This window comes from Pseudonaja textilis, chromosome 1, assembly GCF_049901715.1.
Source record: "Pseudonaja textilis isolate UNSWEBS1 chromosome 1, rPseTex1.2, whole genome shotgun sequence".
In the NCBI taxonomy this organism is placed as follows: domain Eukaryota; kingdom Metazoa; phylum Chordata; class Lepidosauria; order Squamata; family Elapidae; genus Pseudonaja; species Pseudonaja textilis.
The window spans coordinates 246,034,820-246,049,705 of record NC_141990.1 but is presented as its reverse complement, the minus strand read 5'-3'; the positions used below and the strand labels follow the sequence as shown (position 1 = coordinate 246,049,705).

At 34.2% G+C, this 14,886-nt stretch overlaps 2 protein-coding genes across 2 annotated transcripts in view; one reads left to right on the top strand and one right to left on the bottom strand.

Annotated features, from left to right (window-relative positions):
• The first annotated feature begins 35 nt into the window (after positions 1-35).
• Positions 36-13,592, top strand: EIF3M (eukaryotic translation initiation factor 3 subunit M). Its single transcript, XM_026706019.2, has 11 exons — positions 36-129; positions 1,904-2,036; positions 2,621-2,759; positions 3,025-3,148; positions 4,088-4,182; positions 6,257-6,343; positions 6,929-7,028; positions 8,824-8,905; positions 12,441-12,584; positions 12,942-13,002; positions 13,414-13,592. The coding sequence occupies exons 1-11, from the start codon at positions 88-90 to the stop codon at positions 13,532-13,534; spliced, it is 1,128 nt and encodes a 375-aa protein (XP_026561804.1). The 5' UTR covers positions 36-87; the 3' UTR covers positions 13,535-13,592.
• Positions 13,593-13,684: 92 nt separating this feature from the next.
• The window catches only part of CCDC73 (coiled-coil domain containing 73), a 44,923-nt gene continuing 43,721 nt past the window's right edge, over positions 13,685-14,886 (bottom strand). Inside the window, exon 16 of the mRNA XM_026705438.2 lies at positions 13,685-14,504. Within this exon, the coding sequence (XP_026561223.2) occupies positions 14,259-14,504 (246 nt within the window). The 3' untranslated portion in view covers positions 13,685-14,258. The remainder of the gene's footprint in view (positions 14,505-14,886) is intronic.

Here is a 14,886-nt window from a genome sequence, read left to right as displayed (position 1 = left end):
CGGAAACGGAAATGACGTCCCTAGAATGGCGCGGCCTTTTCCGCCCGGAGAGTGTGGTAGAGGCGAGGTGTGGGTACTGTCGTGGCCATGAGCGTGCCGGCTTTCATCGATATCACGGAGGAAGATCAGGTCGGGATACCAGACGGTTGCTTTCTCTCCTGAGGCTGTTGGTGTCTTCCATTTGTCATATCTCCCTTTACAACACCCCACCCCCCCGCGCCACCTCCTGATTCCCCAGTCCTTAAGAATGAATGTCTATGGAGATTCTCAGTCGTCCAGGTCAGGGGTCTCCCAACCTTTGCTGGCTGGGGAGTTCTGGGAGTTGAAGTCCGCCAGGCTTAAAGTGAGGCCAAGCTTGGAGACCCCTGGTCCTGGTCATGTTTGTTCTCAAAGGTGCTTTTTTCTTCTTCCAAGAGGCAGCTGGACTTTTTGTTTTGTTGTGGCCTTGGAGACGTTTCGCTCCTCATCCAAGGAGCTTCTTCGGTTCTTCTTGGATGAGAAACGAAACGTCTTCCAGGAAAAACGAAGCAAGCCCAGTTGGAAGAAAAAGCACCTTTGGGACTCGGGAATGAATGTAAGACAGGACTGCAGCTCCGGCTGGCTCGTGGCAGGCAAGGGGGATATTTTGCTGATATTTTGCTTGCAGCAGGCAGGACGTGTCTGCCTACCTGCCGACCTCTATCCCGCTGGAAGATAACCATTTAAGTTCCCTTTTTCTCCCGGGTCTGCTCCTCCCTCCCATTTTTGCTTCTCACTAGGCTGCCTTTTTTCCTAGTTCACCTCCCAAAGGTACGCTACCAATTTGGCAACGTCGGTCTGCCTGCTCTAGCGATGCTTCATTGATCAGGAATGATGTGAATATGGCTTCACTTGCAGTCCAGAGAATATTTACCCCTTTGAGCACTTCACCTCTAAGACTTAGAACTGAAGCAATTGAAGTCCTAAATAGTTTTTGTGTCTAGGATTTGTTTTCAATATCAGAACTGAACACAGAATTCACTTTTACTTAACCATTTGCTATCCTTTCATGTGCAGAGGGAAAGCTAAGTAAAGTTGGTGCTTTAAAACAACTGAAAATTCAAAAGGCCTTGAGGAGTTCCTCCCAGTTAATAGTAAATATAGTAGATCCTGAATTGCCTCATTCTGGTATTCCTGGTCAGGCATTTGAGCCCTTACGATTTTCTTTTTGACACAGGGGATCATAAAATGGAATCAGTTATGATTGTGGCTACTGTATCCTGAAATAATAGTTATATACTCTTTCATGTGCCTGAGATAATATGATGTAGGTTTTAAAAAGCTAAATATCAAACAACTTGGCCGTGTAGCTAAAAATAGACTTGAGTGGAAAAATCTTGTGAAACTGTCGTGTGTTTATTCATATAGCATTTAGCAATAGCACTTAGACTTATATACCGCTTTACAGTGCTTTACAATGCTTTACAGCCCTCTCTAAGTGGTTTACAGAGTCAGCATATTGCCCCCCAACAATTTGACCCCTCATTGGAAGGATGGAAGGATGAGTCAGTGTTGAGCCTGGTGAGATTTGAACTGCCAAATTGAAGGCAGCTGGCAGTCAGCAGAAGTAGCCTGCAGTACATCACTCTAACCACTGCGCCACCATGGCTCATAGATATATAGATTTATGCATAGTACCAACACCATTACTTTTCTTATATATGAAACCATGATTACCTGATCAATTTGTTCTCCAGCCATGCTGACTTTAATTGATAATTCTGACAATTTCAATTATTTATGGTAAAGTTTAAGTTCTGGTTATACTATTCTATGTACTGTAACAAATTATATGTTATATTAACCAGGTAATGATTATAATTGTTAAGTTTTCTAGAGCTGCTGAGCATGTGCAGTTTTCACAGACAATGTTCTTCTTTAAAAGGCTGCAGAACTTCGAGCCTATCTAAAATCCAAGGGAGCCGAGATCTCTGAAGAGAATTCAGAAGGTGGACTTCATATTGATTTAGCTCAGATTATTGAAGCATGTGATGTGTGCCTAAAAGAAGATGATAAAGGTTTGTACAATACAGATGCTTTGGTAAATGTTTCAAAAACAAAATAAATAGAAATGATGTAAAGACCAGGAACATTACAAATTAATTGTATTTTCCATACAGTTTTTAGCCTAGATTGGACATATAAATGAACAACTCATCAGTGGATAACTTACAGTGGGAATTGAATAGAATCCGAACACATTATATATTTTCCCATATCATGAATATCTTTACACGAGGGGGGGAGGTGCATTACATTTAAAGGTAGGATTAGGTTTGGGAGAGACTTTGGGGACTATCTGGAAGTTTAGGATTAGTGGCTGTTTTAGTTCTGACTCTTTCTGGAAGAGCACTTCTTGAACAATGGTCCTGACAAACTTTTATTCTTTTCTCTAATCAAGATCAGAAATTATCAGTTCATAATCTAATGTGACTAGCCTATACTGGCCAAGCCACCTAAATTATATATGAGGCTATCAGATTTATGTGAGGCTATTAAATTTATTTGCCATTCTCGTGTCAAAGATGAATCAAGGAATACTTGATTACATATTTGCAAGACAAGAACTTCTAATTAATGTAAACTTTTGTTTTCCATATAGATGTTGAAAGTGTGATGAACAGTGTTGTATCTTTGCTTCTTATTCTGGAACCTGACAAACAAGAGGCTTTGATTGAAAGTTTGTGTGAGAAGCTAGTCAAATTTCGGGAAGGTGAACGGCCTTCACTCAGGCTTCAGCTGTAAGTGTCTTGTGTGGGAGAAAATAGTATGTTTTTTATTACATACAGAACAATTCTCTCTGGTAAAAGAAATCTGGAAGTCTTGTAAGACTCTACAAACCTTTTTATACATATTTCTGCATATGAGTAGAAAAATGGGAATTATGATATTCTATACTCAAAAAACAAAAATCTTGAGTATCACAGAATTCAATATAATGGTAAAAATGCTTGCTTTTAGTACACTTAAAAATTGGGTGAAAGTGAATTGTCTATTATTGTTTAGGTTGAGTAACCTCTTCCATGGGATGGATAAAAATACCCCTGCGAGGTATACAGTCTACTGCAGCCTTCTTAAAGTAGCTTCCTCCTGTGGCGCTATACAGTACATTCCAACTGAACTGGAACAGGTAAGCAATTAGACCTAAGAGGTGAGGGCAGGTTAACAAATACAAAATTACCAATGAAAATAGAGTTCCTAACATTATTCTTTAAAAAGGTATTAATTTATATTCAAATATCATTCTTCTCAGGAGCAGGATCATATGTTGAGAAAACTGTTCAGGCAGTCCATCTTCCTGAAGATGGGGAGTAAATAAGATTTTTATTAACTTCACAATCTTCCAGTGTTCCACTGATGCTTTTAAAACACATTAGAGAGGATTAATAGATACTGAAACACTGGCAGTTGTGGATTAGAATTAGGGTTGCTGTATTTTTTACCAGTGGGTCAGATGCCTCCCATGGGTAGAAATAAATCCAATCCACTTCTTTGGTACTATGTTGAATGCAGATTTTTTTTTTTGGAGTTTAGTTTCCTGCTTTCAAATAAATTATGTGTAGTAATATTACTATTTCTGGAAGAGTAAGTAAATATAAAATTGTACTGGTCCTCTTTTAATGGTCATATATTCAGCAACTGTTCAAAATTATGAATGCACTGAACAAAGGGTACTTATGACAGGTCCTCTTAGTTGTGACTATCATAGCATCCTTGTGAGCATGTGATCGCTGTTTGAGCAACTGGCTTGTAGCATATGGCATTGCAGCAAATGGCAATCACATAACCATGGGATGCTGCGACCATGCAGGATTTCTCTAACAGTGACAACTGGGCCTGCTTGAACCACTATCATAAGTCATATGACATCACATTACTATTAATGATGGAGTTCCCTATCCCAATTATCATTGGTAAACAAGGACTACCTGAAGACATAGAAACCAGCTAATATCACAGATTTGACATTCTTACACCTTTTTTTAGAAATGTTTTCATTTCAAAAGCCAAACTATTGAATGATGTTGCTCAACAGTCAAAACATACTTTTTATCTTAATTTTATATAGGTTCGAAAATGGATTTCAGATTGGAATCTTAACACGGAGAAAAAGCACACTCTTCTTCGACTGCTATATGATGTATTAGTGGACTGCAAGAAGAGGTTAGAAAAACTGCATGTATATCAATTTTTAAAATATATGTTGAATCCACAGTTAAACATGTAGACAAGGTGTTTTAAACTTAAGGTACTGAAATTTACCTTTGTCATGACTAATTTGGTTCCTGTTGAATTCTATGAGTCTATAATAAATATGTTTTATTATATTTGGGACATCTTGGACTTCTACTGTTTGAGACAAAACTTCCGGGAAGTGTTAATTCCCTCTCAGAATGGCATGGTCTAGGAAAATATTCAGCAGGACACAGAGAGGGAATGGAATGTTCTGGATCATTGTTCGGGTAAAGGGTTTTTTGGCCTAGTCATAGGATTGACTTCAGACTGCTTTAACTTCTTTATTTAAAGAGATTGATTGAGCCAATTTGAATATTCAGGAAATCTTGTTAAAAGCAGGTGGGTAGGGTTGAGGGGCAGATAACAGAATAAAGTAATTTTATTACTAATAAATTCAAATGTTAGATTGCAAGATATAAGGCTTTCAGGATTAGAATGAATGGTAATTTCCACATACCATCTCCTCATTTTGGCCTCTTCTAACCTTTATTTTCCTAAGGGAAAAGTCAACGGAAAAAATCTTTTCTCTTTCAGCAAGAAAAAGGCAGAGAAATCCCTATGGATTTGATTTTGGACTTGCTTGTTGTTAGATGATTGATAGATTAAATATTCTTTGATTCTCCATTCCTAAAGCGATACTGGAGTTATTTATGCTGAATTAATGGGAACATGAATTAATAGTCATCATATTGTACCTAGTGATCATACTTTTCTGTTGATGGATTTTTTTCTATTTACATGATAGTGATGCAAAAGGTTTCCTTTTCTCACTGTGAAAGAAAATTTCCAATAAATTTACACAACATAAGATCTGTTCAAGTTCTTTTGCAGAAAACTACTGAGTAAGCCTTTTCTTCAAAGCAAATTTGGTAATAATAGTGATTGATTATTGCAAGGTCTAAAAATAGATTCTTAAGTGGGAGTTTCTAGGGATATTAAAATATTGAAGAGCAATTTGACATGGTGGAAGCAGATTTCCACTCTAAGGGCACATGTGGAAATTCATTCTGCTGGATTTTTTGATGTTTCCCCTTGTCGAGTTTAGAGGATGGACGGATGGATAAATAATAATTTTTGACTTTGAATGTTTATTTGGCAATTCTACCTTAGATCTCCCCAAAAAAAAAAATCAAGTTAATGCAGAAACATGATTGTTGGCCTTGCAATCTTAGCCAATCAAATACAAATTGAAGTTAGATCAAACTAAATTTCAAAAATTGTGAAGGTTTATCATTAAAACTTTAGGCCCAAGAGATCATTCAAAGTACTTATATTTTAAGGTATGAGAAGTTTAAAAAACTTCCAAGGGTTACAGTATCAATCAGCACTGCCGGTCTTATGAACAATCTCTCTGACATTTTGAGGATTGACACCTGGCACAACATTGCCCCTGAAGTCCATATGGCCCCGATAGTATTGTGTTATTATAAAGGCTTAAAGGCTAGACTTTTCAGCAGGCCATGGGGGTGGTTTCTTATAATACTATTCTATAAATATTTTGTACTGTTTTCGTGGCTCTTGTGTGATTTTCTCCAATGTGAATGTTTAGTAATTTGATTGTCACATATTATTACTTTGCCTCCCTTATTTAAATTGATGTTTTAACCTTAGTTAAGGAACATTACAGAATTGCAGGTTGTTCATTTCCTTGAGTTTATCTTTTCTGCCTCTCCAAAAAGGAATTGGAAAGATTTAAGACAATCTTAGCATTTTCTTTGCTTCTTAATGATTATATAGAGATGTGTTTTAGCCTTTTCTACCTGTCTTCCTGCAACCAGCCAATTTTCCTACAACCAACAATATAAAATTACTTTGTAATTACTGTAAAGTTAACTATGAAACTACATTTTAAGAGGAAAATTGAGGCTGAATAACTTCATGGTGCTTCTTTATCCTTATACTTCTACATCAACCTTGTAACTTTCCATGCACTCTGCATTAGAATAATAATTTTGTAATACCTTGATGAAATGGTTTTTAAAAGAAGTGTTTTGTTTTCCAGCAGTGACAGTGCAGCAAAAGTCATGGTAGAATTGCTGGGAAGTTACACAGAAGATAATGCATCCCAGGCGAGAGTTGATGCTCACAGGTAATATAATTGTAAAATCATGAGTTTTTATGGAGGATTTTGTTCAGGAGTAACTATTTATTTCTTCTATGTCTTTGTAAAGCTTTATTAAACATATGGCAAAAAGAGATGAAGCTAAAAAAGTTTATGAATGGGAAAAGGATATATGTGCACATGTGTAGAAAAGGTGGACGTCTTATTACTACTATTTTAATAATGCAGATTTCAGGCATTTAGAATGTAGGCAATAGTAAATATTTTTGTACAAGGGTATGTTATATAATCTTCCAAAACATGAGAATATATCAGTTTAAGTACAATTAATTTCTTGATTAATGCTGTTGAGTTTCTTGCAAAAGAAAAAGCTAAAATAAAACTTCAAATGCTTTGTACAAAGTATCATTTTCTTCAGAGAAAATGAATATTTCTTCATAGAAAGCATTGTTTTTCTTTATTGTTGCTTATTTCTTTTTTCTGTTAAGTTGTAGTTTTAGAAAGTTTAGATCTAAGAGCACAGATTGTAATCTTTAAATTATTACAGAAATATCTTCTGCTAAATAGTAAGAAAGCCTAAAATTGTGTGTGTCCATTTTGCTTTCTGTTTAGGTGCATTGTCCGTGCACTAAAAGATCCAAATACCTTTCTTTTTGATCATCTTCTTACTTTAAAGCCAGTCAAATTTTTGGAAGGAGAACTTATCCATGATGTAAGTATTATTAAAAAATATAAAACAGGTATAATACAACATAAGATATTCTAGCTAAGCTATTTGAGTGATTTATGTCCATTTTGTTATGAATTCTTGTCAATTTTAATGGTTGCAATAAACTACATCCCAGTGTGCTGTAAACAAGCAAGAATATTATAATTATCATTGGGCATGCATGCTTCTTCCCTCCTGTTTTCAACTTCTCCACATTTCATGAATTATGGTTAATGTGAATAATACTTAGTTTTAAATAGTCCAACTTTAGGTTATTGAAGAAAGTACCTTGCTTAAATTGATTGTAGATAAGTATAAGCAACATTATCTGAACAAGGGAAGTTCCACTTAATGAAAGAGAAAACTGAACTACATTCTGGACCCAGGAAGAAAGAGGGAAATAATCATCTAACCATGGTTTATTTCTGCTCATGCATGTCATGCTAAATCTTAGCTGGAAAATCTGAACCCTATATATGTCTCTTATATACTGTATAAGGGACTTCTGTTTTCTTTTATTTTTATTTATGGGACTTATATGGCTACCTATCTTATACAATAACTATTACAACTCAAAGCAGCCCAGAAAACAGGTAAAAATAAAGATACCCTTCTCTTCAGATGCCAGACTAAACATTCTCACAGCTCACCTCCTTATCCTAGCCCAATCCTTGGGGGAAGAGCCAGATGGTCATAGCCCTCTGGAAGATTAAAAGGGTAGAAATCCTTCTGATTCACAGTCGGAGGCTGTTCCAAAGGACTGGGGTGGCCACAGTGAAGACTTAGGGGTTTTAGTGTACTTAAATACCCTCCCCCTCAAAAAAAAATCCAGGCAAAAAATTGCCTCTTTGGTGACCTCAGTACTATGATGACTGTAGTGATTTGTAAAATATTGCTTTTATTTGTGTGTGTGTTTATGTATATATGTTGGAGGAATGGACAATTTTGATTGCCTCGGAAAGCAACCTCAGGCCATTTTCAAATTTGTTTTGTTTTTTTACCTCTCAGCGACCTTTCAAACCTTGTATCTAGGATTATACAGTTTTTGAACTTGAAGTTCATATAATTGAATCAATTTTAATTACAACTGCATAGGAGCATTTTGTTGTTGTGGTCCATTAAATCAAGGCTGACTACATGAATAGGTACTTGTTGTTTTTTTATTAACATTTTTGGAAGTGTTTTTTCCAAACTTCTTAGGGTTGTGAGAAAGTATCTGACCTAAAATTACTCAGCTAGCTTTCATGCCTAAAACAGGGCTAGAACTCTTGGCTTCTAATCAAGTACCTTTAATTACACCATCAAATATCTGAGGCTACCTTACACCAACTCAGAATATTGGCCATTTTGCCTGGTATCATTAATGCTAAATATTAAGAAATGGACACAGCAACATTGAATACATAAGTTGACATTTTCTGTTGGAATTTAGTGCATTGTAAAGCACAGAACTGCTTTACAATGCACTAAATCATTGCATTAACCCCTGATTTAGAAATGTCCTCTAGTTATAATGATCATATAAAATTCCTGAATTATGTATTGCGAGAATCAAAGTGTGGTGAGGATTGTGTCTAAATAATATTGTTTGGAACTATTGGATTAAATAAAATTTAATTGTGTTTATTAAGGCAATTTTTGTGTCCTTTCTGCATCTCAAAAAGATTTAGGGAGCTGCACGTTATCTACACTTCTGAATGAAATGTTTGTGAAATGCCTATTGAATTAAATTTAGTTTTATTTTCAAACCATTAGATTTATTGAGAATTTCTTTCTTTCTTTCTTTCTTTTTTTGTAGCTTTTGACCATTTTTGTAAGTGCCAAGTTAGCATCCTATGTCCGTTTTTATCAAAACAACAAGGACTTCATTGACTCTCTTGGTAAGAATTTTGTTATTATATTCTTAGTTGTTTCTTAAATCTTGTTATTATTATGAAGTTAACCAATCCCAGCCTGTTGAGGAAAGAGTGTTAAGAATGGGATACTTCTCTTTATTCTATAGTAGGCTGAAATAACTCCTATTTGCAGAGGAATTGTTTCATCTCTGTTTTCATCAGCAAGACCTATGACCCAACTATCTTCCTGTAATCATATATGCATACTACAGCTAAGATAAGGCTCAAATGCATCATTGAATAAACTATTTTTAGCTTCCACACAGGTGTGGTTTATCTTTGTTTCTTGTTTTTCAATTGCAGAATGTCCAAATGTGTATCAAAATGAAAATCTGGTTTGATAATTGCTTACTTGGTATTCTGTTGGTGCATCAAATGTTAGAGAATTGGGATATCAGTTCTGTGCCACATATTATAGTAATAAACTTACCAAAACCTCCTAAAATATTAGTTGGGATCATTCAAAGTAAACAGGCGTATAAAGAAATGAATCTGCCTTTCTGTAGAGTAGTGTATAGATACTTTGCAAACTTCGTAAAGGAACTCAAATTACATGTCCTAGATCAAAGGTTCCCAAATTCAGATACATTTAGTCTACAGCTACATCACCTAAAAATCCTGGCATTGTTCTTCTGAAGAGATAAGATTCAGGACAGCTACATGTTACTATTCACAGAGAATGGAATTGGTTCCTCCCTCCCAAATGTTCATTGCTTGAATTACTAAGAATTTTTTTAACATAGTCTTGGCGCTTAGTGCTGGTTACAGGCTTTGCTCTGTTTTTTGTGTGCAAACATTGTTTAAGAAACCATTAAGGTACTAAAATACAGTAAAATTAAATACTTCTAAGTGTTCTTATGCAAGCTTAAGCTTTTTTAAATGTATTAAAACCTATCAAACCACATTCTATCACAGTTAATATGTTTCATAGGATGACGCTTTGTGATGGAATGTTAATGTCAGCACCCTCTTTATTTATACACCATGGAAAGAAAAGGAGTAGTAATTAACACTTTGACACTCCCCCATTGGTGTGTAATTGACTGTTTCAAAGGAGCACTGGTTCATAAGTAATTGCATGCATGAAAATTACTTTTTCTGTATTGCAGCATTTTAGGACAAGGGTCAGCGACAAAGCAAAAATCGTTCATTGATGCAGGCTTTTATATTACTGCATTACGATTTAGGGATACTAGTACTGAATAAATATTTTCATAAAATCAGGGTTTAATATTTTTGTGGGTTTTAGTTTCTAAAAAAAGTTATTCTAAAGCAAACGCAAAATGAATGCCACTGCTCTTATATCAGTTAATGAATACAGTAGAATTTTTAAAATAATTTTGTACCACATCCACTTGAAGACATTGGGTTTGATCCGTACATTTGCCCTTAACACAGTGTTATTGCTTTTGGAGGAGACCAAGTAAAATAGTGATTTTTGCAGATCTGTCCTTCTGGCTAGGATCCATTTTTCTCCAAAAGTTTGATATCTCTCCAGAAGCATTAAAGATGGCAATGAGGGCCCAAGTAGAGAAGAAATGGCCAAATGTATAATTTCATTTCCTGTATTAAAAGAAGCCTCTGCTAGATCCATAATTATATAGTAGACTAGTCTCAGATAAGTATACTCATTTTTCCAAGCATTTTTAGCTTATTTATACATGAAACTGAACCAGTTGCCTTTATACATAAGTAATAAATAGGTTGCATGTGTTCTTTTGAAATATTAAGGCACAGAGAATTGCACAGAATGCATTTGATACCTCTTTTCTTGTCAGTCCATTTAACCCAACTATGATTATTAATTCATCTGGTATGTGAAGAATCCCATAAAGGATTACAATACTTTTAATACTTCTAAGCTTAAAAATTATTTTTCTTCCTCTTTTACTTGCTCATTTCCCCTTGTTTTAAAATTATTAGCAAGCCACATGAAGCCATAAAACCTGTTCAGGAAAGGCTCCCACAGGTGGCATCTGTTTGTTACAATGCATTGCCTTATTAATGTTGACAGGTTAGGCCAACAGTTGTATTATCTTGTGTCAACTGTGAATCACCCTAACATGTTCACATTTGAATCTCATCATACAGACAAGAGACAACCTTTTTACGTTTAAAGGGGTAATTAATGCTTCATTTGCATTTGTTAATTAGAGTTTATGCACAACGAATTGATTTTTGGTGCTTGTAGATTTCTATTAAGCCCAGTTAGCTGTAGTTTCTGGAGCACCCTGTTTGGTTGAGTTATGATGATCGCATTTTTGTTGAATCTGTGCCAGATAAATAGTCTGCATCATAATTATTGCTAATTAATGCAGCATTATGTCTGGTAGTAATCTGCTTCCTGCTCTTATATGAAAGTGTTATTAATTGAAATATAAATATTTGTTGTGCATTTGGATTTGCTTTGGCAATTTCTGAAATGTAATTAATGTTACAATAGTTTTATTCAGTTGCAAATTGAATGAAAAAAAATTGTCATAGAAAAGATTGCATCCAGCTATAACTTTCCAATTGTGGAATGGCTTTTCTATACAATTCTGTACACAAGACAAATTGATTCTATATATGGGAGGCCTGGAAAGGAAGTTTTATAACCCAAGCAGGTCTTCTTGGATGCTGGATGAGACCATAGAAATATACATAAATCAGATATTTATCTAAGCTTTCAGTGCTCAATAATATATATATGATTCAGCAAGATGCTTTTCTCTCTCATATAATACTAGCATAAGAAAACACTAATTAACTCTTCATTTTATTGCTCATACCACATTTTAATTGTGTAGGTTTCTTTTCTTCAGCATACCGTCACCAATTTTCTAGCTTCTTTATCTTATTGCACTAGCACATTATCATTGTTTTTTTTAAATAACTCCAACTCTTTGTCTAATTTTCATTTTCTACCCTAATGTAATCTCTTTGCCAAATTTTGTAATTACTAGCTTTTCATCTCCTCAGATAAAAAAATATCTGCACTCCGTTTTTGTTTTGCTTTTTTCCCTTATTTTCCCTATTCAAATCTTTTCTCATTTCATTTTTTGTAAGATTATTATCTTTCAGTAATTTGAGTGGATCTAATTAATAAATTTTCATGGCATAAAAATAACCCTGATAAGTGATATTTATGCAGCAGCTCTCAAGGCTACAGATTGGCCAAGAGAAAAATAATAGGCAATCCTGTTTTTCCTAACTTTCCTTGAGATTTTTCTTTGTCTGCCCTATATTTTGAGGAACTTTTCTTGGGTCTACTAGTGTTTTGGCAGGATTGTATAAGCATTAAATTGGCACTCAAATTGGCAGAGGTGCTCACTGCATTAAAATTCTCAGAACATTATAACAGTGTTAAAATAGTGCTCACATTTTGCATGTACTGGTACTGTGGTGTTTCATACTCTGTGCAATTTATGAAAAGAATCTCAGTAATAAAAATTGATTTTTTTTCCTAAATCATGTTATAAGAACATTATTTGTCAGAGTCTGCACGCAAGTAATTACATCTCAGTATTCTTTAACATAGGTCTATTGCATGAACAGAACATGGCAAAAATGAGATTGCTTACCTTCATGGGAATGGCAGTAGAAAACAAGGAAATTTCATTTGACACCATGCAGCAGGAACTTCAGATAGGAGCTGATGATGTGGAAGCATTTGTTATTGATGGTAAGGTAATTTGTTAGACACAATTTGTAGTGTAATTCACTTCTGTTGAATATATATTTTTCAGTTGTATGAGTTTTTAAAGCTGAATTTTAAGTGAAATACAATGCATAATAGCAATGCATAGTTTTTACAATGTTGGATTTTTATTAAATTACACATTTTTTGGCAGAATGCATAAAAATAAAAAATGCACAATGTACTTATTTTAAATAAATCAATGTATAAAATACTTCCTGGTAATAATCCTTTCTTCCTGGGTTGAAATAAACCCACATTGAAAGAATACAGAGTACTACAAGAATATTTTGTAGAATTTAAAAAGGAATTTATTATGTCTCATTCTGGTTTGTTTTATAGCTGTGAAAACAAAGATGGTGCATTGCAAAATTGATCAAACACAGAGAAAAGTTGTGGCCAGGTGAGCCCTCAATCTTTTTCTGCACCAATGCAGTCCAGATTACAGTACTTATACATCTGTTTAATATTTTAACTAGAAGTAAGATAATTCTTATCAGTTTCCTGTTGTTAAATAGTTGCTATTTATCATAATTTTATTAAAGTTCAGACTGAATGTGATTAGCTTATTTAATGAAAGAGTCCTATTTTCCAGAACATTTCATTTAATGGCCAAACAGTGGCAAGAATACTAATGAGTCCTGTATGATGGTTTTTAACTGAAGGCTGCAGAATCCTAGAGTAGCTGAGGTTTGCTATAAACAATCTGAAAAGGTTTTTTTTTTAATCTAGATTCTAGCTTGTATTTTCTAAGTAGGTATTTATGAAAAGTGTAACATTTTTGTTACTTTATTATTTTTTATTATTTCTTTAGTCACAGCACACATCGGACCTTTGGAAAACAGCAGTGGCAGCAGTTATATGACACCTTGAACTTCTGGAAACAAAATTTGAATCAAGTGAAAAACAGTCTTCTCAGTTTGTCAGATACTTGATTCTTCAGTTAGAAGCTTATCTCATTGAAAATGGATGACAATAAACCATTCAGCTTAATTCTGTGAATTTCTTTATTGATATACTAAACAACAATTGGATTTTAAGGCATTCATTAAATTGCCTTACAAGCTTGTTTAAATATAGCAGCAGAAGTAATAAATTCCATTTTTATAATCATAATAATACTTTCGATGATGTAAAATGTGAAACAAAGAAGTAGCGGGTTGACTTAATAAATAAATAAATCCGCTGACAATGTTACCTAGTCTGGTAACAAAACATTTGAGAGCTAAATGGAAACAAGCTCGGACAGCAAACCACTGCCAAAATTTAAAACCTGAACTACAAGTATTTTCTATTATTTCAGTAATTATTTTTTTCTAAAATAATAATGTTCTGCACTATCTAAATATACAGATTATTTCTAAATTTGGAAAACTCCACAAAGATACTGTTTTAGGATTCTGGACTATGAAAACACAGATTACTTGACAACTGATTTACATTTAGTACCCTCATATTGATTGCACTCGTTTCCCTCTAATAATTAGCAGTGAGAAAGAAAAGTTTTAAAACAATGTATACATATACCCTCAAAATAGTCAGTCTTTTTTGAGATTATCAGAGCAGTTCAACTTTTCTCACTTCAAACTTTGCAAGATGTTATTTTAGCAGTGAACGTAACAAATATGAGACAAATGAAGGACATACATTTAAGAACAATTACATTTCCATTTTTCCTGATATCACTTCTTTTTCCAAATATTCATACTTTCTCTTTCTGGACTGGCAGAGCTTTTCTAAATACAATAACTTTTCAGTTTTACTGATTTGGGTGTTCATGAAGACATTTTGTGAATTCCCATCTTCAGTGCTATCTAAGCTCCCTTTTAAAGTAGCTGTACTGACTTCAGAGACCAGAAGCTGTATTGACTTCATTTGCGGCTGTGACAGAATCTCTGTTGTGGCCTAAAATGTAAGTATACAATATTATAAATCATTTTCTATGCCTGATTGCTATACAGTATATCTAAAGGACAGTCATACATTTTTCTATAAGTGCTTTTAGGAAATAATAAGCTGGAATCTGATACTTATTTGGGTTTATTGTTCTGTAATATAACTGTACCTCATGCATATCCCAGATGCAGTTTATAAAAGGTAATTAAACTGACACTACTGAATTATTGTTGGGCCAGAGTTTCAAACACAATCCTATTTATAGTAGTTTAAGATTATTGTGTCTTTCTTTGTTCATATCAGAAGCATTTTCAAATTATAAACTTGTAACATTCAACACTGAGCAAATAAGATAGGTATAAAATAGCACATACAGCACATGTAAAAATAT